General features: G+C 40.1%; 1 protein-coding gene across 1 annotated transcript in view; it reads right to left on the bottom strand.

The window, feature by feature from the left end:
• Positions 1 to 24,852, bottom strand: part of CWC22 (CWC22 spliceosome associated protein homolog) — a 58,383-nt gene that overhangs the window by 23,578 nt on the left and 9,953 nt on the right. The window contains exons 5-13 of the mRNA XM_018561044.1: positions 16,985 to 17,113; positions 13,726 to 13,894; positions 13,317 to 13,370; positions 10,470 to 10,605; positions 8,224 to 8,430; positions 7,142 to 7,204; positions 6,392 to 6,499; positions 4,178 to 4,259; positions 467 to 527 (exon numbers count right to left, since the gene is read on the bottom strand). Of these exons, the coding sequence (XP_018416546.1) occupies positions 467 to 527; positions 4,178 to 4,259; positions 6,392 to 6,499; positions 7,142 to 7,204; positions 8,224 to 8,430; positions 10,470 to 10,605; positions 13,317 to 13,370; positions 13,726 to 13,894; positions 16,985 to 17,113 (1,009 nt within the window). The remainder of the gene's footprint in view (positions 1 to 466; positions 528 to 4,177; positions 4,260 to 6,391; positions 6,500 to 7,141; positions 7,205 to 8,223; positions 8,431 to 10,469; positions 10,606 to 13,316; positions 13,371 to 13,725; positions 13,895 to 16,984; positions 17,114 to 24,852) is intronic.

Here is a 24,852-nt window from a genome sequence, read left to right as displayed (position 1 = left end):
GCTGTGGAACAGAGATGACAGTTGCTCTTTAAAAATTATGATTTAAATCGAGATGGTTTAGATCAAGCCTTTTTACTAGCGATTTAAATCAAATCCACCCTGAAAGCATAAATGGGAAATGTCTCCTCTGTGCCCTGATGCTGTCAAAGACATAGATAGCATGTATATAATGTAATGCTGGCTCTGAAATCATGGTTGCACATTTGAGGCCGTAAACATTGAAACATTTTACATTCAACAAATATTTCAGCAATGACCTGATAAAAAACATATTTCAATTATTTTTTTTATATCTACATTAGGAAAATACATAAAATGTAACATATACATAGCAGTAATGTCTCTTTACAAACATGAACAAGTGGCAATCATGTTTACCACAAAAAGCACCAGAAAAGGCCCATGGGGGAAAAGAAATGCAATTTTTAGGATATTGTTATGCAAATAAAGAGTATACGTGGCTTACCGTTTGACTATCCGGAAAGTCCATCTTTATTAACTTATGAGCACATTCTTCAAAGTCTAAACTGGAAAAGAAAATTCAAATAAATATTAATTTTAATGATTAATGGGCATTACGACACAGCTCAGACCTGCTCTTCACCACACAAAGTAGTAACGTTATCACTTGGGTACTCGTATGCTAGAGATGAGCATCCATGATATCTTGGCCTTTGTTACAGGCACAAAAAGACAATGCACATCTGTATTTAAAATATATAATTTCTTTTGGCAAGCAAGCTATGAATGTATCTGAATATTACTTTGTATTAGCCTTCTTAACTGTCCTATAAAGCAGAGCGAGAAAGAAGCTACACAAAGAGCCAATCAGTTATGCTACAGTAATCACATGCTAAGAAGTAACATAGTGATAGGAGGAGAGAATGACAGCCAGAGGAGCTCACTCTGCTGCTTTCTGGCCACAGCCTCAGATTACAGCCCCATAGAAGCTATCAGGGCACTATTGTGCAGGCATGGCCAGGACAGTGAAGACTTCTTGAGATGCTGGATCTAAACAGCAGAGCTGAGGCTTTTTAGTTTAAAACAAGTATGCATATGTGGAGGAAGAGGCATGTAGGTTAGGTCTTTTTTTCAAAGCGCATTATCCTTTAACACCTGAATATATAGCATTGTATAGAGCAACTTCGAGTAGTAGGATATGTCTCCCAGGTAGAGTTGTGTTAGGAATACACTAAATTATGTTATAAAATATAAAAAAACTGTAAATAAAACCCAAAACATATAGCATTTAAACCTGAACTTCATGCAAACAGCTAAATAGACAAAGTGCTGTTTTATCTGGCAGAGGATTTATATTTCTGAATTTTCCAGTTCGGATATTAATCATAATCTAATCTGTTAAAAATCCTCACGCCTACTGTGTTGTGTGGTACATCACAGCCTGCTCTGCAAAAATCAGGCTCCATGACTGCTAATGAGGCATGGCTTCTGGAAAAGTTAGTGACATACTGGGGGTGATTTACTAACCTAAAACACACGCACGCACTAGGTGCGTGTGATTTTTACACAGCAAAACGTATTTATCAACCAAAAAGTCTCTAAAAGCATATTTCCACTAATGCCATATATGGAAAAATCATGCACATGATGCATATATAATGCTGCTTCACAGTTTAGACAAAAATGGTTAGCTCATGCATTTACATTCCTGCATTCATCAACTCAAGCAACACAATGTAGAGCTAATTTACACAACATCACCTTGCAATTCATGCAGGGCTTTGCACAACACACCTGCTGGGTGTGTACACACTACAAAGGTGTCTAGATTCCACCAATAGATCATGCTGGGAGGGAACACACTACAGAGGTGTATACTTGTTCGTGGCGTGTTTAAAAGGTTAGTAAATCAACCCCACTGGGTCTAAAGTTAGTATGAGGAATGTATCCATCTCCGCTGTCAAGGGTGTCTGTGACATGGTCGCAGAATGTGGTAGATTCTCTGTTATGTACAGCCTCCTACCTGGTAGAGGGAGGCACATAGAAATCAGGCTGTGCCCTAGTACACAAAATGCTCCTTGTTGTATTGTTGGCTACCAATACCCAGATATTACTATAGTGCCTAATCTACTATCTATGGAGTACATATAACAGAATAATCCCTGCATTAAAACACTTTTTTGCAAGATAATGGGAGATTTACACTAAGCAACCATGCTGTAAACATTCAGCTGAGCTGTAAATTAGACATAATGAGCGGTAAAAGCATACTCAGAGGATCCTAAAAAAGAAAGTTTTATTTCGAAACAGCTCCTTTCATAGTAAAAGCACATGGATCATTGCAGCCAGCTTGGCAGAATAAGTACAGCTGGAAAAGTGAACACAGCTATCAAATACATTTTGCAAAATCTGAAAATTGCCTCCCGGGAAAGCAGTGCCTGTTAAATCATTAGAGGATTTTCAGATGAAATCAGATACATTCATTGCAGAAAAGCAGCAGAGTTATAGGAATGGGTAGGCTCCATTAAGCATCTGTAGGTACAAGTACATTTTACGGTTACAAAAAGCCATTACACTAGCATTATTTTGATCCAGGCTTTTTGCCGATCACACGCGTTTGAAAGCCAGACGCTATTTTTTTTTGCTTCTGAATATGTTCTCTCTGCAATACTAAAAAAAGAATACATGGAAAAATAGATGCAAAAAGCTAGACAAAATAGAGAGATTACCATGTGATTATCTGCAGGGAAAATTACCTTGTGTAATACTGAATTATATGCTCATCATTTTCTACAGCCAGAGAAAACAATGTTAAAAAGTAGGTGCTACAGCTATGCACTAGTATGAAATGATTTCATGGGTCGTGTGTAGTGCATTCCTCTAACACACATGACAAAAGAAGCAGCATGAAAAGTTTGGGTCAAATGACAGATCCTCTCTACACTTAAAGAAAAGGTATGGTGTTTTGGAAATATTTTGATTGTTTTTGTATGATGTTTGAGAGTAAAATAATATAAAATACTGTTTGCCTTTTTTTTTTAGCCAGGTAGAGATTGAAGCATTGTAATCCCCTTCTACAAATTTATGATTTAGAGCCAGAAGGCGGAGCTCTAGACTTATTTTAACATGTTTAGCTGGGCTAATGTTATCAAGATGGCTGAAGAAAGCCTGTTTACAGAGCTCATGCTTTGATTACACACCCAGATGACAAAGTTAATAAACCTAGAAAGACTGAGGACATACTGTGAGAGCAGTGTGCACTCTGAAGGGGCATCATCACACGCCACAGCACACTTCATTTACAAAGTAATACTGTAATAGCTGCTCTTTGCATTATCACATCAGCATTGTTCCCTGCATCATCAAGTTACAGAAGAGAGGCAAAGAGGAAAAGGAACTAGTGTGTCATATGACCATTCTGGACACTTCTGCAAATGCATAGAAATATATATATCTTAGGGATGCACCAATACTTTTCGAGTACCAATGCCGATACTTGGCATTTCCATGACAACTACCTAGCTCTGACAAGGAAGACGCTTTAGCCACATACCATGCTGTTCTGTTTATGTATCTTTTGATTTATTACCTGTATTGTTTGAAAAATTGAAATAAAGAATTTACAAAAAAAAAAAAGAGATGTACAAATCCCTTACAAATGGCAGCTGCCTCCTAACTGTTGAATTTTTCTCTAGTGTTGGAGCTCGAAAAAGTATCTGTACTGAGTACTGTACTTGGTATCAGTGCATCCCTAATAATCACACACACACACCAGAAATGTATGTGATGGTTCTCATTCATCCAGATCATGGTATATCTGTAAAAAAAGAGGCAAGGCAACTGGACTTGCTGTATTTTTCTTGAAGACGTTTCACTGGACATCCGACCAGCTTTCTCAATTCAGAATGACTTGTACAAAAATTCCCAGATAAGTTTTGCACAAGTCATTCTGAATTGAGAAAGCTGGTTGGATGACCAGTGAAATCTCTTCAAGAAAAATACAGCAAGTCCAGTTGCCTTGACTTATTTTTTACAGATATACATCAGAAATCCATAACAGCATTTGCAAAAATGCAGAATGTGCAAGATCTAAAATGACATTTTTTCTTATATACCTTAGAAAACGGCAGTGAAAGCATCATAAACAGTGCTTTAAAATGTGCACCAATTAAAAAAAACAACAAAAACCTTCAGTAACATAAGCTTAACTACTTACCTTGACTGAATTGCAAGATATATTGTTCGGCGAAACGACACCAAGTTGACTTCAGTTTGGTCATGTATTGTTAATTTCTCCCCTACAATAAAAAAAAATTAGACACATTTAATACAGTGAATATTACTTCTCCACGCCCATTCCAAAAAATAAGTAAAATAAAATATGCATATAGGTGTGTGTGTGTGTGCCAACACAGTTTACTAGTATACTGTGGAAACCATACTGGGGTTCTTAAGACAAGCTGTACTTCTGGTTCTTAAGTAGTTAAAAGGAAGACCTGCTGTAACCCAAAGTAAATTCTCCCCTTACATTGAACATAAGCCAAGAAATTGGTTTCTATGGGCAACAAGAAGTGTTTTTTTAGACACTTTCAAACATTGAGACTAGTACTATTTAAAGTTCCATGCTTTTCCGTTTTTCTACAATGAACCTCAATAAAGTAAAGTTCCTTTAGGACATCTGCTAGACAGCCCGAATTGCAAGTAAACAGTCGTGATGAAAGTAGACTAAATGAGGACAGAAAAACAAAGTTGAAAAAGTTGAGGCAAAGCGATGTGGGCAATGAGCTCATCTTTATTCCATATTACTTCAGCGCCTTACATAATTTATATTCCAATATTCTCCGTGCCAGCCTACCACAGACAAGCACACATAATGGCAGTGCCCCAGCTACAGTTCCAGTCTGCCAGCTGCCTGCTCTATCAATCACTATCGTAGTAATCTCACTGGAAGGCTACAAATAGCAAATAAGAGACACTGAATGTTTACATGCCTTTAAGCAATTATTTTCAAACAACCCAAAGTGAGAACATCAAAAATGCTATAAATCAACCCAAGTTAATGTGGGAAATGTAGTCATTTGTTTTCATTTTTAAACAGTAACACAAATTATGGAAGTTGAGGAATAACTCAAAAAGCTGAAAGCATTTAGAGTTTACTATTCATAGCATAAAATGTTAGATGATCTAGAGTGCTGAAAATAAAATGTAGGGCAGAATTTTTAAAGGCCCTTTCACCAACGTAAAAAGCTGCAGGTAAAAAAACACAGACAAATCTTGCCTTGCAGGGTTTTTCCTTTCCATACATGATTTTTTTTTTTTTAACCCACTTCAAATGTGCCTCTGAACTTGCTAGAAAATTTGACTAATTAAAGAAGAGTCAATTAGAACACAAACAGAAAAAAATGCATGTTGTAGTAGTGATGAGCTAGAACCTGTCAGAGTTATATTGCTGTTTATGGAGATTTCCACTCACTTCCTGTATGGTCACTGGTTTGGGGGAGAGAAAAAAAAAAAACCTCTCCCTTTCTCATTCTCTTCAAAAGGAAAAAAATTGTGTATATATTGTGACAGGGTACACGACTCTGTGTATGTCAGTGAGAGGTTGAAAAGGGCAGCTTTCCCTGGCTAGGAAAGGGTTAAGCCTGGCCCAACAGGTAAACCTCCTCTCTCTCTATTAATTAGCCTGCACCTGATAGTGACAGAGGGGGAGAGAGCTCAGAGCAAGATGCAGGCTGCACTGGATGGACACAGACTGGAGAGTGTCTGCATATCTGGGGAATAAGGTCTGCCAGAACAACTGTATGTATTGGACTGTGGTTTTTGTCCATTTATACTGGAAGCTGGAATAGCCGCTCCAGTAGGACGTAGTGAGGGACACTACTGTTTAGTTAGCCTCCTAAGGTGGAGTAGGCCTTTTTATTTGTGTTACTTTTTCGTTGGATGCAATAAAGCTGCATTTATTGCCATTACTGTTTAAAGACCAGTGACTTCCCTACAATATATATATATATATACACATATATACACACACACACAACTGGTGGATAGCATGGAAGGGTTGTACCCTTTGTCAGGATTGTATTGTATTTCCTGGAGAGATTCATCCACTAATTTTGTCTTGGTGACCACTGTGACAGGGACAGAAAGTAATCAAAAATGTTAGTTGTCCATGAGTCTTTAGTTGAGGGTTAGGGTATTTCCTCTCAATTGGCAAATTCCTCTCTGGAGAGAAATCATGGAAAGAAAGCAACAACAAAAAAAGAGAATACAATTAAAAATGAGATTTGGCTGAGGTTCAACTTTAAGTTCTTGTGACAGGTCCATTTAAACTAGCAATAAACACTGGAAGGGCAATAAAGAAGTGAAGATATTAGTGTATATAATGCATCTATTTATTCAATGAATGATTATGACAAAATGTAGAACAAACCTTCTCCTCCGTCCTCAGCTCCATCTGCTTCTTCCTCATCATCATCACTGTCATCTCCACTGCCTCCTCCTTCTCCTTCAGAATCAGTGTCCCCTTCGTCAAGGATTTCTTAAAAACACAAGAATAATAGATGAAACATAAGACAAAAACCTCTAGTAGGTAACGCAGGCTACCCAGGTTAGGAAACTCAAGCCATTAGTAAAGGCGATTTAACCACCCAAAGCTTTAATCTGCAGAACGGTTGCGGTGGTTTTTTTCCCCCCTTCACTGACAGTTTATAACGTAAATACATTTTCCCTTGAGATTTATTGGTGTTGCTGGTTCCTGAAGCAGAATTATTACACACGTTGCAGCAATGACAACTAGATCAAAACGGAGGTCTATTAAAAATACAGTATGAATTCCTAATGTACAGCTATCTGTATTGTGAATTTCAATAGTATCGCAGCGCTGAACACTGAAAAATGGCCTGGCCAGGAAGGGGGTCTAAACACCTGGTCTTGAAGTGGTTAAACATTAAAAAATAAAGAATGATGGAAAAGGTGAATGCATAAAAGGGGATTTCCAAGTACAATGGAAATCCCCAACTTGTTTGAGACCTCTCCCTGTAGAGGTGTCCTCTCCTTGGCACAGTCTACTGGCAAGCAGCAACAGCACCCCCACCACCTAGCTGCCTTTTGAAGTGTTTAGTGGACTGAAGGCCAACCACAAAACAAAAACAACAAAAAATACAATGATTTCCACACATACCTTTTTTAATAGTTTTGTACTTTTCTTCATTTTCAAGAAAATCTGGATCCATCTTGAACACATCTAGAAAGGAAAATGATGAAGGTTACTATCGAATATAATAGCATAGCCAATATCAGTTATCCAAAAGAGAAAAAAAAAAAAAGATTTATATGATAACGAGGCTCCTGCTTTTAATATTATATTCATAGCCATATGAATATTAATTTGCTAAAATCAGCAACTACCAAACAGTGATATGTTGAAAAATTCTAACTGGGTACTCAGGATTGGCCTAAAATGTGGAATATAACATGGGTGCAAAAAATGAAAAAAGGGCCTCAGTCATGAAGGGGTTAAAGCAGAACTTTAGTGGAAATTTGATGGCAGGGAACCTTTTACTACTTTCTTCTGCAATAAACGTTTCTCTGTTGTTGGCCAGCTTCTCTTCTATAATATATAGTGCATTTTTGTTATGCCTTGGTGCCAGGATAAATTATTATGATGACCGAATATGCTGAACCCAGAAGAGCGGGCAAAGATGGGAACCCCAATGAGGGAGCTTGGAGGTGAGTATAGTAGAGGAGTGTACCTCCACTTAAAAGTCCATATAAACTTTCAATTTAAAATCAGCCATATGTATATTCCAGGGGCATCTAAATAAAAGGTGAAGATCTGTTGGTTTAAGACCACCTGGTGGATGGGTTACCCGACCCCCCCACCCCTTTCTCTTGTTCTTTTTCCATTCCTTCTAACCAAAAGAAAAAAAAAATAGGCCCATAGAAGAAATGTAAAAAGTGTTATGGTCTACACATAAGAGCTGAAGTGGTTAAAAGCGGCCAGCAATTTTGCTTTAACACAGGCATTCTCCACTATATTAAAAAAGCACTAAGCTTTGGAAAATACGAGAAAAGCAGAAGTGAACTGAAAACAATCATCAGGAAAAGTAAACAGCTCGAGAATGACAGATTTCTCTGCAACTGAATGATCGTGATTTATGCTGCAAACAAATACTTTGCAGGCAGTTTATTCACAGAGTAGTCAATTCAAAGCTGCCAAAGATTTTCATCAGCGCGATGATAAATGACATAGTAAAGACTCACTAAGTACGTCTTCTGGATTGTAATCATCCTCTAAAGGCAGCATATGTGTAAACTGATCTTCCTCCTCCACCAGGTCCAGGCCATCAGGGATAACTGGGTGATCTTTGAAGCCATCTTTTCTGACAGCAAATAAGACCTCAATCATGTACTGCACACGCTTGTCTATTTCCGACTCGTGTAGGATGTTCCGCATACGCTCAAAGATAGCTGAAGGGAATAGAAAAATCACACGTATGAGCTAATAAAACAACCGCGTTAAACATTAAATGAATCAAATGGTTTGATCATTGAGGGTTCCTTCACACTTGCGTGGTGAAAGCCACAAGTCAAAAAGATCTGTGATTTTTCAAGTTAGGTTTATGTGAGATGATCCCACCTCAACCTAACCACTGAACCATCACATTCTCAAACAATTCATCCCCACACAGCTACCTCCTCATGTATCACTTCTCCCTCCCTTTTAGATTGTAAGCCCTCAGGGGCAGGGCCCTCGTTACCATCTTGTCTTGAACTGTATTGTGATTGTAATGCCTTCCTTATATTGTAAAGCGCTGTGCAAACTGTTGGCGCTATATACCGTATTTTTCGCTCCATAAGACGCACTTTTTTCCCCCAAAAAGGAGGGGGAAAAAGTGCCTGCGTCTTATGGAGCGAATCCCGACGCCCGAGACATGCAGTTTGGGGCGCCGGGCGAGTAGTAGGAGCCACTGCTCGTTTAATACGAGTGATCTAATGAGATCCCTCGTATTAAAACCGAGCAGCGGCGACGATCGAGATAACCATAGAGCAGACGAAGAATAGACGCTCTTCGCCTGCTCTGTGTAATCACAGCGCCACCTGTCTCAGCGGTCACTAACTGCAGCTTCTGTGACAGCTTCTGTCATAGAAGCTGTCACAGAAGCTACAGTCTCGAGTGCTCCATAAGGCGCGCCGGACCTCCCTGCGTCCTATGGTCCGGTGCGTCTTATGGACCGCAAAATATGGTAAATCCTGTATAATAATAAAAAAGGTGAAAGAGTCCATCATTGCACTCCGTGTATACTGCACACAAACTGCTGCATGCAGGAGTTTGGAAGGGCTATGTCAAAGTGCAGCACACTGCAAAGAATTGAATGCAAACATTAAAGTGGTCCAGTTCTCATGTGTGGAAATCAGGCATTGCACTGCTAAGCTAAACCACTCAGGTGTGAACAAGCCCTAAAGACTTTCTATTTACAGAAAAATCCCATTTCCGTTGTGCTGTGTAATCAGACAGAGTATTGAGGTTTTCTAAACTCCCTCTGTTCCAGAAGAAAATCATGCTTGCTCTATTCAATTGATCAGTTTTGCCTAAGCAGTAGGAGGGGAGTGTATTTATTTTGTCGGCAAATAACTGGCATGGTACATTTAGGCATAACCGTTTCAGCACCATGAAATTTAATCACACCTAAAAAAAAAAACCCTAATTTAAATCCAAAATCATATCCCCAAACCTAATCCATACCTCTAACAATTATTATTATTACCGGTATTATCTACCAGGCTAATTTTTGTTTTTACTCCCAAAAACAAGGCACAGAAGTGTTTGGGCTATACAGTAAGGTGGCATTATGCCCATCATAAGCAGTGATATGTCTGTGCTGCCTATTACAAGTTAGCATTGTTTTCAGTTCTGTCTGTGAACTACAGGACACCTCACTCTTATGTTAATAAGCAGTGGAGGGTCCTAGGGTGACAATGCCAAATCTCCATAGATATAGTACAATCAGTGAGCGTTGTCAGCCTAAGGAAGGAAGTGTGCTATTGGCAGAAACATGAGGTAAAAAGAAAGCCAGTGCAGCCGCCACTACCACGAACCACTGGTAAAGCTGCATTATATTACATTTCTGTGTTTATATTAACTTTAATGTTTGTAGGTTCTTTCTTTTTCGAAGCCAAAATAAAAAAAGATTTGGCGGGAGATGCACTAATTAAAACCCCAAATCTCACACACACACACACAAATTTCCAATAGTTTAAATAAAACTGCAGAGCACAAAAGAAAGAAGAAAAAATGTTACACCTGTAAAGCTTTATACTGAACACCTTTCACACACAAAGTATTCAAGTGGTTCTTGCAGTAGACGGTCACAATGATTCTCAGTGTCTCCGGCACAGAAAAACAAATGTCTTGTTCAGGCTAAAGTTCACCTCTTTCCGAAGATTAATATTAATGAGGAAAGTAATGTACTATCAAACAGCCAAGATGCAATACAGCAGACACTTACCATTTATACCTCTGGGTGATACTTGAGTTAGCTTAAGGCCACCCTCCTTTATAAAACCAATAGCAACTTCAACACTGTCATCTGTAGGTCGCTCCAGCAGCAAGGTCAGCATTTCCAGTGCCAGCACTTCATGGGCCTTGCACAATAAAAAGGGAAACACGATCATTCAAAACAAGCATTTGTATCAAATTGCACGATTCTCGTACGAGAATCGTGCAGTGTATGGACACCTTTACACACAGAAGTGAAATACTCATCCTAGTGACTCATCTGTCATCAGGCACCTGAGTGTAAAGATTCAAATGGAGCACAAAGGAAGACACACTCACAGCTGTCCATTATTTTTAAATGGTGCTCTAGGAAATCCTTTGTCATGCATGGTTTTTTTTTTTTTGTAAAGGAAAGATTGGGCGTGTGTGTACACACACACACACACACACACACACACACACATATATATTTAAAAAAGGCAGATATAAAAGAGTTTAGACATCTGAAAAAAACATTATACAGTAGATTCCCTATCAGCATAATACTCATTCACGATCACATATTTTAAACCACCATAAAAAGGCATACTGTAACTATTTAAAAAGCAGGATATCTACTTTCTTTGCAATGGATGCAGTGCTGTCTTTACCATAAAGTATAACACAGGATCTTAAAAAAAAGCTGTGGAGTGAAGGTAGAAGGTAGGTAAGGAGTCACAGTAGAGGCAACAAGCACCCCACTTCACATTCTCTTTTTGGGTGGATGACTTAGATAACTAGTGACTCTGCCTAGAAAACTAGCTGCACGCTGCCAAAAGTGCCTTTTGTTTTGTGGGGAAAAAACATTAACAAATGTCCAGCTCCTCACACCATTAAATACTATCTGTGCCACCAAGCCACTGCATCTAGCAAAACTGTTAACGCAGGCTCAGAGCAAAGCAATGTCTAACTGAACCAGAGAAGCCAAATTTGGACATCGCAATATGATGAAAAATGGAGGATGAATATAAATGTAATACAATTGTATTATGTGAAAAACTACAGGGACATCAACAAATCTAGCTTTTGTTTTTACAGAAAAACAGTTTCGCTCAGATTTCTTATTTTGCATTTTAAATACAAATAGTACAAAAAATGGGGCTGTTATTTAATTTGCTATTAAATGAACTAGGATTTATGGGAACAGTGATATATATAGATATATATATTTATTTTTTTCCATACAGATAAAGATATCCCTGGTGTGAAATGTGGTGCACAGGAAAATAATATTGCTTTTAACTTTATTTCCAATTTCAAAGCTATAAAAAAAAGTTAACTAGCCTACATATTGCAATAACACATTTTGCCTGTTCAACCTCTAACACAGATAATAGGAAATTGTTCCCTCAAGGGACTGGCATGGCAGTACAATACTAAAGATCTGTTTTACAATGCAATACTACTTGCCCTTGGTGTTGCAACTCTACTTCTGTATTTGATTTTTGTGACAAAGGAACTAGTTATAAGAAACAAATGAAGGGAAAGCATCTTTGTCATCGCTAGCAACAAACCAGAACCAGAATCTATTAGAATCCATTTTATAATTCTCAGACTCTTCAAATCTTTTAAAGCAAATATTAGGGATGCACCAAAATTTCGGTCAAAAATGGTACTTCAGTAAAATGCCAATTTTTTTTTTACAATTTTCAGCCGCAATTGCGGTGCATCCTTGGTTTCTCTTCTCTTCAATCCTTAGACGTAACAAGCATTTTAATCCTTGCAGGTTTAGCCTTTTAGGCTAAAACAAGTATTAAAAAGTGTCCTAGAGGAACACATTCTTGTGTTCCTAGTGAATAAATAGAACCTGCTGGATTTCTTTCCGATAGTGGCTGCTGTTGTATGACTCATAAACGATATGAAGCACTTATTCAGCATCATTGCAAATGAAGTGACATCCTTGGAACTAGCAAGAGACTTGTAAATCAGTCAATGGCAGTTTCCAGCAGACTGGACAGGTGAGTTATTTTCACTATAATAAGAATATTTTCCCCCTCACTTCCTGTGCAATGACACGGTCACAGAAAATGATAGGGACAACAACAAAACACTTATGGAAGAGCAGGGAAGGGTTAGCATATGGCAAGTCGCTACTGTGTTCTGTGGTGGCCTGCGGGGTAATCTGCAGTGCCTAGTAGAAGCCTGGGTAAATGTGAGAACCGGAAGTGTCACATATCAGTGTCACCCCTAACTTTACAATAAAGTGAGCATTTGACCCAGCTCCTGTCAGAAAGGTATGTATTAAACTTCTTTTTCAGGGATTGCGACATTTATTTATTTTTTTAACTGTGGCGGCAAGGTTTAAAAGACAACTATGGGGTAACCTTTTTATCCCATAGTTCTCTTAAGGGTCATGGGAGGACATATCCTAGTGTCCTCCCATGACCCAAAGCTCTGTATATAGCGAGTTACAGCTCGCTATATACTGAGAGCGCCGCAGCCGGGACAGATCCTGACAATGCTGTCGAGAACCACCCAGCTGAGTGAGCGACAGCTGGCTCTGCGAGAGCCAGCTGGTCCCGCCCCCTCCCTGTCCGTTCCTCCAGTCAGTGCTGGAGGATCAGAGAGGGAATCCCTGCGGGGAGTGGTGACTGACAGTCACTGCTCTCTGCAGGGAGATGATCGAGAAGTGAGCGAGTGGCGGTATGCGTCCGCTCACCTCCCGATCTATAGAGCCGACCTGTGGCAGTCATTGTCACACGTTGGCTCGAACTATGAAGTTGAGTGAAAATCACTCGCCTCATAGTTCTCCTTTAAGCCTCTAAATAAATTAACTCTCTCAAAACAGTGAATACAAAAGCAAAAAAACTGGACTTACTACATTCTGATTGATTAGATGGGCAACAAATTTTGAAGCTGTCAAACAAAGTTGCTGTAGGAAAGAAGAAAATAATAGATATTATTCTATCGAGATGTGAAAATCAACATTCTTAGAGGTTTAGTTCTAATAAAAAATTGCAGGTTTACACATGAAATGTCACATTTGACTGTTTCAGGCAGCAAATATTCTTGCACAGTTTAACAGATGTGTTTTGCAAGTGGTAAACTTGGGTTTCAAAATAGCTTAAATTTTATTTAATAAAAAAAAAGTCCAATTTACAACGTTTCATGGTAAGTCATCATGTGCTGAAAATAAAAAAAAAGCAGAACAACATGCCTCAGGCATTATCAAAAGCCAAGATAAACACTAGCAATACAGAAATACAAAACAGTAAGCTTTTCTCTACCTTATCATTCCTCCTGTAGCCTTTACGGAAATTTAGGATCAGTCTCTTTAGAATTAATTCCCCTAACTGAGGAAACTTGGAGTTGATGATTGCCACTACAGCAGCATACACATGGGTGAAGATGGGAGACGCACTCTGAGCTTGAAGGATAGACCTAGACATCTGGCCTCTATGGGAAAGAAACAAAGGGAGGACACTTATGACGAGTACATATTTTGAGTTAATAATAAAAAGATTACCTTGAAATTTTAATGTGACCTCCAAGTACTCACATGATTTTCCTTAAGAGCAATACTTAGCACCTTCAGGTAGTTAGAGATGTTCATTATTACAGAGGCAGAGTTTGCCAATTGTTGGATAATCTCCCTATGAGCAGGTCCCAGTCCTTCACTCTTCTATTTATATAGGTATTATATAGTATTTATATATATTTATAGGTATTTATCTAGTGCTGACAATTTACGCAGCACTTTACATACTGCACATTCACATCAGTCCCTGCACTCAAGGAACTTACAATCTAAGGTCCCCATCTCACATACCGGCATGTCTTTGGAGTGTGGGAGGAAACCCACGCAAGCACAGGGAGAACATGCAAACTCCTTGGCATATAATGACCTGGCCAGGATTTGAACCTGGGACCCCCAGTGCTGCAAGACAGAAGCAATAACCACTGTGCTGCCCATGAGAGAGCGAAAGATCACCCTGCATTCTTGGGGAGATACCTGCTCATCTATAACCGGCCTATTGCTTTCAGTCTGAGCAGACCAATAAACTTTCATTGAGAAAGAAACAATAAACTAAGCAGACATTACATCTATTGCCTCATGCACATATGCAATTAATAATGATAAACAAAAAACTATTTAATCTAACATTTTGTCCCTGATGTTGATGTGCTGGAAGCAGAAAAAAAATGAGCAAACAGAAGAATTTGAGCGACTTTGACAAGAGCCAAACTGGGTTAAAGCAACTCCAAAACTACAGCTCTTGTGGGAAGTTCTCGGACTGCATTGGTCACGACCTACCAAAAAAGTGGTTCAATGAAGGAAAACCAGTGAACCGGCGACAGGGTCATGGGCGGCAAGGCTCACTGATGCATGTAGAGAGCGAAGGCTGGCCCGTGTAGTCCTATCAATAGAAGAGCTACTTTAGCTCAAATAGCTGAAAAAGTTAAATGTTGGTTCCGATAGAAAGTGGTCTAAACCCAGAGTGCAATGTTTTCACTTCACCTCTCAGTGGTCACAATGTTATGGCTGATCAGTGTATATAGAGATAGATAGGACTACTGGTCCCTTTTTAAGCCATAATTACTCAATATTGTAACCATTGTGCTAAATTCAAAACTATAATTTAATTTCTTGACTGTTTACACATTTAGGGCCCTGTCACACCATATCCAGTGCGTTCCGGCGCGGTTCGAGCCTGGAAAGCACAGATCAAGCCGGACCGCGTTCTGGGGCGGGAGGGGGTGTGACAGTGCCATTCATGTCAATGGCACCGCGGACACGCCCCCCGCCCGCAGTGCAATCACCCGCACCAGAACGCGGGGTACAGGAATGCCCTCTGTTCCGGTGCAGTGCAATCTAAAAAAAATGCTGCATGCCCTATTTTATATATCAAGAGTAGTTGAACCGCTTTCATGTCTGAAATATCTTGACACAAAATCACAGACGTGAGGAATGTACCTTTAAACAATAAAGAACAAGGTAAGCCAGTACACAAGGTGCAGATCTGATGAACAGCAAAACATTGAGATAGAAGAACTGTTTTGTGACGATCATTAAAGTGACATTAAACCCTCAGATTTTCTAACATAAAACAATACTGTAATGTGCGCCTTACTGTAATCCATGGTTGTTTCCTTTCTCTTTGCTGCTCTTCCTTTTAAATCCTCATGTCTTCTCATGCTGGGCAGAACTTCTGTTTTGCAGCAGACTGCCTTGTCTCTGGAATGGATACATGGTGTCTGTGTGCAGGTTCACAACCTGAGCCAGCACTACAGGAAGGGGCACTCAGCTGCCAAGGGAAGTTCTCCCCCAGCATGAGAAGAGAGAAGGATTTAAAAGGAAGAGCAGCAAAGAGAAGGGAAACTACCATGGATTACAGTAAGGCACACATTACAGCATTGGTTTATGTTAAAAAATCTGAGGGTTCAATGTCACTTTAATAACCAAAAGAATGACCTCAGTTATGACCAGTATCATACGCCTGAAGAAAGAATTTAGCCCAATAAAGCCATTACTTCAAACAGTAACCATAGACCTTGTGTAGGTCACACTTGAACTGTCAGCTTCTACATTGCTTCTTTAAAGTAATAGTTCAGTATCTATCATACACAATAGGATACTATGTCTTATATATTTGGAATCAAGAACATGACAGCTATCCAGGTAATATGTTGCCGATTTCCCCAAACATTTCTTCACACCGGGATAATTCCACACAGCTACCTCCAGACAAGCAATACTACCACACATTGACACTAGCTGTGAAATATTGAAGAAATGACAGACCAAGTCATATAGGCTTAAACATCAATCATACCTCTTTTCAATTACACATCTCACATAATAAATGAATGTGTAGGTGTCAGTTCAGGCCATTAAGCATATTGATTTTCCGTGGAATTAATACATTTGCTTTAAATAATTTCAAAACATTTGTCAAAAAACAATTAAAAATTATATTCATTCCAGATAATTTTCCATTCCAGGAAGCATATTACCTTGTTTTCTGCACTATCTACATAGCGAAAGGCAGTGCAAGATTTGGATCCATTTGCATAGACAGAATGGTTGAAAGACAATCAGATCCGTGCTGGCATGGTTAGTTTGCGTACCAGTGCTTCCCCCTTCAGGCTTCATTCACACTGCTAAGAACCGGCCCGTACAGATCCGTGCGGCGAGCACGGTCGTATCGGGCCGCTCCCGGGAAAGCGTGCGATTGTACGCAGCAGCCTGTTCTTCTCTATGGGAGTACGCGGCCGTACGTTCACCCGAGCTGCATATTCGTGCGGGTGAGGGTGTCCGTACTCATACGCAGACAGGATAGAGCTCTAATCAATGGCGCGCATGAGCTTTCCTGATTGCCAAGCTATAGGTCTGCCTCAGTTTGGGGCATGTCATAACTCCGAAGAGAGATCACTGCTCCCACACAGAAAACAAAGGTCCCTCTCTGCAACTGCTGACAGGGGACAGACGGTCAAATAAAAAAAACTATAAGAAAAAACACACATATTTATGGAATCATTACATACCGTCCACGAATTATGTTTTCTTGAAGGAGCTCCTGAATAATATTCCCAATGTTAGACACGTTGACTTTGTTAATGAGACCATTAATTGACTTCTTTAATGCTTCCCAGCTCATTCTCTGATAAGCTAAGCTGTTGAATAGAAACAAAGCATTAGCACAAAAAAAGAACTTTAAAAGTCATTTCCTCAGTACTTATAAAGCGGGAATGCATAGACATGACTTGACTCACTTCCAGTTCTTCCTTAACATGACAACCTTTAAAGGGACTGTATAGTTATTTTGTACATATTTCCATTCGGTTATTATGGTCACAATCCAAAATAACATTTTATAAATATTAAAAAGGTGCACCGAAATGAAAATTTCAAAACCAAAATGAAAACAAATGTCAAGCCGAAACCGAAAATGTTTTATTAAAAAAACTTAAAAATTGTTTAACATTGTATTTTTATTTTTTATAACCTTTTAAAGTTTTTTATAATTTATTTATTCTTATTATATATTTTTATTTTTTTACTTTACTTCTTGGGGCTTCGGGGAAATATCAGGGGTCTAAACAGACCCCTGATATTTCCGTTTTAAAATAGAAAAACATTGAGAACACAGAGTCCTCAATCTCTTTTTCTGCATCCCCCATTATAAATGAACAGGAATACTCTAAGAGTGTTCCTGTTCATTCATAACTTGAGGGCAAAATGTGTTTCTAGTAACCATACTATGTCCTCAATTATTTACACTCAGTGATCACTGAGGGCTAGTTCACACCAAGCGCGGAGCAGATCCAGAGCAGAGCAGGTGCAGACCGGATCAAAACTGCGTCCAATGTATTCCTATGGTATTTTGAGCTCCAGTTCACATCGCAGCGTGCAGATCCAGAGCAGGTGAAAAAACTGCAGCAAGCCCTATTTTACCTGCTCTGGAACGCATCAAAAACGCATGCAAGTGCCTGAACTCACTGAAAGCCCATGTTAAACTGGCCCTGAACGCATCAAAAACGCGGCACAACCCACTGCACTGCGTGTGCAGAAACCTGACCGGATCTGCTCTGCATTTGGTGTGAACAAGGCCTGAGTGTTTGTACCACTCTCCATCCGGACAGCTGTCACAGGAGGCTGAGCGAGCGAGCGGTGCGGGGAGAAAAGCTCGATCTGACAGCCGACTCCTCCACCGCCAGCCCGGCCTCCTGTGACAGTGCTGGCTGTCTCCGCCCACAACCCCCTCTCCCGATCTGTGACAGGAGGCTGAGCGGTGTGGTAGGAGAGATGCCGGCTGTTCACAGCGCTGACCCACCTGTGACAGTTTCTCTCCTCCCCGCTGGGATACAGAGCAGCGCCCAGCGGGGAGGAGCGAATAGGATGCACCGCTATATCGGCAAGAAAATGGCATTTTCTGCATTTCGCCAAAAGTGCCATTTTCGGCCAATATATTTCGGTGGCCGATATACCGGTGCATCCCTAATAAATATACATTATTCAGTAGAGTAAGAAGTATAGCATATTAATATTCTGTATTCTCCTTCAGCAGGTATATCTTAAAATCGGGTATACACGCTTGGATTTTGTTTCTTTCACCTGCCCGTTGAACACAGAAAATAGAACAGATTTCTCTATTAAACACTTATGAGTGTTGATCATGGAACCTCCCGCTGTTTACATTGTTGCCTGCTCGCTCTGTTCGGCCGAGAATTTACTGACATGCTCCTTCGATCAGCTGATCAAGGGATGCCGATGGAAAAGTGCGGACAGCGGCACCCACACTTTCAATTTCGGCTGGTTCATCAAGAACCGCCTGAAATTGGAAGCGTGTATACCCAGCTTTAGGCTCCTTCTCATTCAGGTCTTTCTAAATATCCATAACATAACCTGCAATTTACAAACAAAAGTAATTGAGTCCGGCAGTGACTAATCCCCCTGCCTTCAAACACCTATCAAGAGCTTCAATGAGAAGCATCATGCCTGAAAAGAGAAAACAAGTGCTGTGCTCTCTTTAGGAATTGATTAAGATTGTCTCACCACCATATGACATATGCTGAGGGTGACAGATTTATGTACATGTCAGAATCATGTACATGATTTTGTCACACAGGCTGTGGTGTGCATAGGCACAGGGACACTAGTAACCAAGAACACTGGGTGGTGAGGTCGCCAGCTTCATAGCAGCCAAAGACGCTGTGGGTCCGAGCCTCATTAACTGCCAGGATGCTTGGGGCCTCACCACACAGAATCATTGGTGGTTATGTCACAGACAGCTCAACAGTGTTTCAGCAACCAAATGACGTGTGGAGGTGGCAAGCTCCTCTCACAATTTCCTTCACTCCTGACACAACCTATTCCAAGATGAAACAGATTTCAATTACTGCCAGTTTCCTTATCTGAAGCTATAGTATTTTTTAATGAATTTGCCGCAGCCATTGTGATAATGTAAAAGTGTTGCCAATAAGAACAATCTGGATGTGTCACATGTATCGGTAATAGCATCAAAAATGTGGTGTTGCTTTTATTTGAAGCAAGACTTACTAAGACACTATAAATGCCAGAAAAGTGTTGCAAACTCTATACTGAAGTGTCCCAATAGTGTTCCAGGAATCCTTTGCAGTATGTAAAATGCTTATATAAAACAAATATTATATAATATATAGATGGTAAAATAATACAGAAATAAAACACCAGTTTAAAAACCTAGACCATTAAAACAAAATACACAAAATAAAACCGACCCAAATCCATTACAGTTAGCCTTTGATAATCATTATGTTAACACAGCTAAAGCAAATGTCTAGATGTAAAGGTCTGTTGCATCAATGTGCTCATACCAAGTACTGGCACTGCATCTTCTCAGCCTCCAATTACATTCATACCTGCCCTGAAAAGTCTGATTTTGATGGTGGCTGTGGGGAAAGAGTGACGGTTTGATACAAAGCTCTCCCCTGTTCTCTGTCATAGTAGGACACCATAAAAAGATAAATTAACAGGGTTATTCACAAAAGGAGAAGGCAGGAAAAGTGAAAAAAGTGAACAATCTGGTACAACATAGCTGAACTGGAATATGAGTTGAATAGGAGAATTTTTCCAAATCAGCTATTATGGCCTAGATTAATCACTTCTCCTGTCTTCTCCAAACTCTTCACCCTTTTGTGAATAACCCTGAAAAGAAGTTGTATAGAATAAAATGGAGTTCGGCAACATGTAAGCAAATAATGATCACTAAACACATGGCCTAGTCCACCATTAAAGTCAGGGACCAGCACTAGGGCAGAAGAAGGGATAACTAGACTCATCACTGGTCAACTTCTACAACCGGTGTACCGAGTGAGGGAGTGATCATTCCAGATTCATTAACGCGTGAGGGGCGCTGGAGTAGGAGAGATACAAGATCAGGTGGTGTATATGCTGTATTTACCTGAAACTTTGGACTTTGTATGGAATTTACAACAATAAACTTGGATTTAATTAATCTGGTCTTGTATAATGTATTGTGTGGCTGATTGAAGAGATATTGTGTAAGTAGTGGGAGCACACTGCAGCCTGCACCCGGTGTGTATACTGAGTTGCTGTTGGAAGTGGAATTGGAGCGGTGAGTCTTGGCTTTTCTAGATATAGCATTTAGATTTGTTCTGTGTGAATAGGGCAAAATTGAAGGTTTTCTTGTGCACTCATTAAATTGTCAGAAAATACTGCATTGTGGCCACTAGATGGAGCTGGGGAGCATAGGAAATACTCCTCGGCTCCATCTAGTGGCCATAATGTGGTATTTTCCGACAATGACATTGTGTACAAGTAAGCATTCGATCTTGCCCCATTTGCACTGAACTAATGTAAAATGTCAGTTTCGAAAATGTCAAAACAAATGGCTCTGCAATTTTTTTTATAAATACACCCCATAAAGTCCATACCTTTGGCAGCTGTCCATCTGATTTAGGACTAATTGGCCATACACCTATATATGTATAGCGTAGATGGAGGAATCTGTTGCACTTTTCCCATCTGACCATAGAAAATCTGCAGATAATCTATAGGTGTATGGCCAGCCTTACTGAATAAATTGTATTTAAAATGGCCTCAGCCAGAAAGAGAGCACTATAGTTTGTGTATTCTGCCTAAAAAGGGTAATTTCTTCATACGTGAACTAAGGCAGATAACACTCTTTCCTTCTGACAATATATACCCCTTCATTCCTAGAAGTTAACATGCTACCAGCTGGGATGTTTTATTTAATTTTCTGTTCATTTTCCTTTTCCACCCACCTCTACTTCAATTAAAGCTTTAGCGCACAGCCAAGCCTTGGTCATTGAATTTCTTTTCTTTTACCCTGAACTGCATCTAGCCTCCTCACTGTGAGTTCACTGAAATAGGACAAAGATCTAAGCAGAATGTTTAAAAAAGGTTTTGTGTTTTCTCATGTTAAAAGCGGAAAATACAATGGAAATGAACGCCTCATGCAGAGAGGGGATTCATTCTCGACATTATTAAAACTATACTGTGAAAGGTATTTTGTCTTAATCTTCATATCTGCTCCCACTGGGAATCTAGTCACCTTCTAACCCACACTTACTTTAAATCGCTACAATTCCTTTCCTGCACAGATTACTTTTCATGATGTGTATGTATACAGATGGCAGGAAATACAACACTGTTGGTAGTTGCATTATGCAAGGCTGGGACAATGGTCACCATTGTCCTGACCAGATCTGGAACGCAGTGCATCACGTTTTTACCACGTTCCTGAGCAGTTTTTTTTTTTTAAGCTTAAAAAGGGCTTTCAGGTGCGTTCCATGTGTTTTTGATGCGTTTCTATGCGTTCCAGACCAGAAAATACTGCATGTCTCATTTTGTCTGGTCTGGAACAGACTGCGCTGATGTGAACAGAGGCCAGAAATAGCATAAGGATACATTAGGATTCATTATGGGTCCGGTCTGGAGATGATCTGAATGTGGTGTGAATGGGCCCTAAAGCAGTCTACAGGCCTTTTTTTTAATTTTTTGCACCCATGTTATATTCCACATTTTGGGCCTAGAAATTACTTAAAACCCCCCAAACATCATATATTTTCCGATAGCCAAGACCCTATAGAATAAAATGTTTGCAGTTGCAAATTTTTATGTTGCACGATATTAGCGCAACTTCTTATCAAACCCCAACATTTTGTGAGAAATTTACTTAAATGCCCCAAAACACAATAAAATACCAATTTTTTTAAATAAGATATAAAACATGAGGTTACAACGAGTAAATAAATACCCAACATGCCCAGGTTAAAAATTGCGTGCGTCCGTGAAATGGCGATAAACGTCAGTACCCCAAAAAGTCCATAGACAACGCTTTAAAAGCCCCCACAGGTCATCAGTTTAGAGATACCCAAAAATACTGGCCCTAGAATTATTGCTCTCACTCCGGCGTGCGCGGCGATACCCAACATGTGTAGCGCGTTAGTCGTTTTCATACATAGGCGCACCCGATGCGTGTTTACATGGCGACGTGCATGCTCGCGGGGGCGGGGAACTTTAAAACATTTTTTAAATTATTTTTACATTTATTTCATTTTAAAAACTTTTTTTTTTTAACTTTGATTGCCATCACATAGGGGGGCTTACAAGCGACAGGTACTCTTTAAGGTGATGCTGGGGGTGTCACCTTTACACTGGAAATCGCAGATCGCACTTCAATAGCTGGGCTTCCGGAGCCCAGCACTGACAGCCCAGGGACCGGAAGTGATGCAATCTGCATCGCTCCCGGTCCCATATAACGGGGAGGGGATCGATGAACGGAAGTTCGTCCATCTACTCCCCAGCTCCCCGCAGACACCACGGAAGCTCGTCCTGGGCCCGTAGGAGGGGCAACGGAGCCCGGGAAGCACGGCGGGGGTGTCGGGCGGCCGCTTCACACGACTCCAGAAGCGATCTGGCAACAGCTGAGTCGCCAGAATCGCTTCTATTGTAAAGCCGACAGTCGGCTTTACAAGTTTAAACAGAGTCCCGGCGGAGTCTGTTTAAACAGCCCCGATGCTGGCGACGTACACTGTACGTCGTCAGTCACGAAGGGGTTAAGCTGAGGTTTTACCCCCACAGCTGCTGTCACTGCAGTTGCTGGTCCCGAGATCCGCTGTGCCCGATGCAGTCGGGACCGGCACGGCTGCTTGTCACAGGAGATCGAAAAGGGAGGTCGGGAAACGATCTCCCTCTGATCTCCTCTCCGGTCCCCGAACGCAGGAAGTGATGCATCTTAATCTCTGCTTCATCAGCTTCTCTGGGGGTCCCTAGGTGACATTATGGGTCTTGGCGACCGATGAGGTCTCCATAAAGAGGACCTGTCATGTAAACTAGCTATCACATAGGGAGCTTCTTAGCCTCCTATGTGATGGAAATAAAGTTAAAAAAAATGTAATAAAAAAATTAAAGAAGCATAAAAAAAAGTCCCCCGTCCCCCACGTGCGAAAACAACGATTGCGCCTATTGTGCCTCACAGGTTACATATCACCGTGAACGTCGGTGTGAGAGTAATAATTCTTGGGCCATTAAATCACTGATAAGTGTTTAAAGCGTCGCATATGGTAAATTTTCAGTGTGGTCGTTTTTTTTGCAATTTGCGGGCACATGCAATTTTAAAGTTTGACATGTTTGGTGTCTATTTACCCGACGTGACCCCGTCTTTTATATTTTACCAAAAATATGGGTAAGAATAAATTAACACAATGTAGGGAAAACTAAATGTTAACATAAATTGCAAGGCTATAGTCCTGTCATGCTGACTGGTGACATTTTTGGCTGACTGGTGAGACACACTAACATTTTTCAAGCCCTGTAAATGACTAAAATCGATACCTGTCGAGAAGAATTTTTATACTACCAATGTACACTTAAGTAGTCATAACCACTCAACAGAGCACTGGTGCTGTTGCCCGATCGAATATTTGCATGAAACATATATAAGTAAATAAATGTACAATGCCCATATCATTTTAAATGCATCTATATACATTTTAAAAACTTAAAAAACAAGTTCACTTGATATAGTCCATGGAAATGACTGCTCTCCCTTGGTTCAATGCATTTATTGCACAAATTTGTATCATAAGGATTGGTATATTAGATCTCACAGCTACATATTTATCAATATTACTCATGTCTTTTTAATGGACCATAAAAAGCTGAAATGGCATTCAAGCTATAGCCAGTTATAACACCATCAGTTTCACTGCATTCCTCCCTTTACAGCCAATGAGGTGTTTATTCACAAACAGGGTTTCATTAACATCACATCATGTGAAAACCAAACCGGATACAACAAAGCCTTTGTAGCACAGCTCATGGTGCGCTAGTACAATATTAGGATTCTGTCATTGTTAGCACTCTACAATGTCCCTTCTAAGGTGATGTGTAGTCCAATTACTATTTATGATATGTGCACGAGATGCCAGCATACTCGATTAACTGAACCTTTAAACTTTTATAGCCTCAAAACTGATATCACAAGTGAAACAGCTCATGTACAGGAGCACCATTTCCTCATACAAAACGGACATTAGTCCAATATTGGTATCAGCATTGAAAGTGCATGGCCGTAAAAATAATTCAGCGTTCATAATTCAAATAAAGGCCAAGGATATTACAATGGCTTGTTACACCTCATCCAAATGGGAAAAAGAGGTCTGGCTGCAGATCACCGCATCCCAAATCACAGGTGGCTCTGGACCGCTGCTCAACCTGTGCAATGCAATGACAGGCTGACAATGGCCCCAGCTATCCAGTGTAATGTAATGGTGTTCAAATGTAAATTGCACACTGAGAAGTTTGCATCCAGGGGTGATCATCTGTCCCTAACCGCAGGCAATTTGTCCTTGTCCAATTACATCCGAACAAGGACGGACAGATG

This window comes from Nanorana parkeri, unplaced genomic scaffold, assembly GCF_000935625.1.
Source record: "Nanorana parkeri isolate BGI_ZX_2015 unplaced genomic scaffold, ASM93562v1 scaffold496, whole genome shotgun sequence".
Classification (NCBI taxonomy): domain Eukaryota; kingdom Metazoa; phylum Chordata; class Amphibia; order Anura; family Dicroglossidae; genus Nanorana; species Nanorana parkeri.
This window is presented reverse-complemented; position numbering and strand designations above follow the sequence as displayed.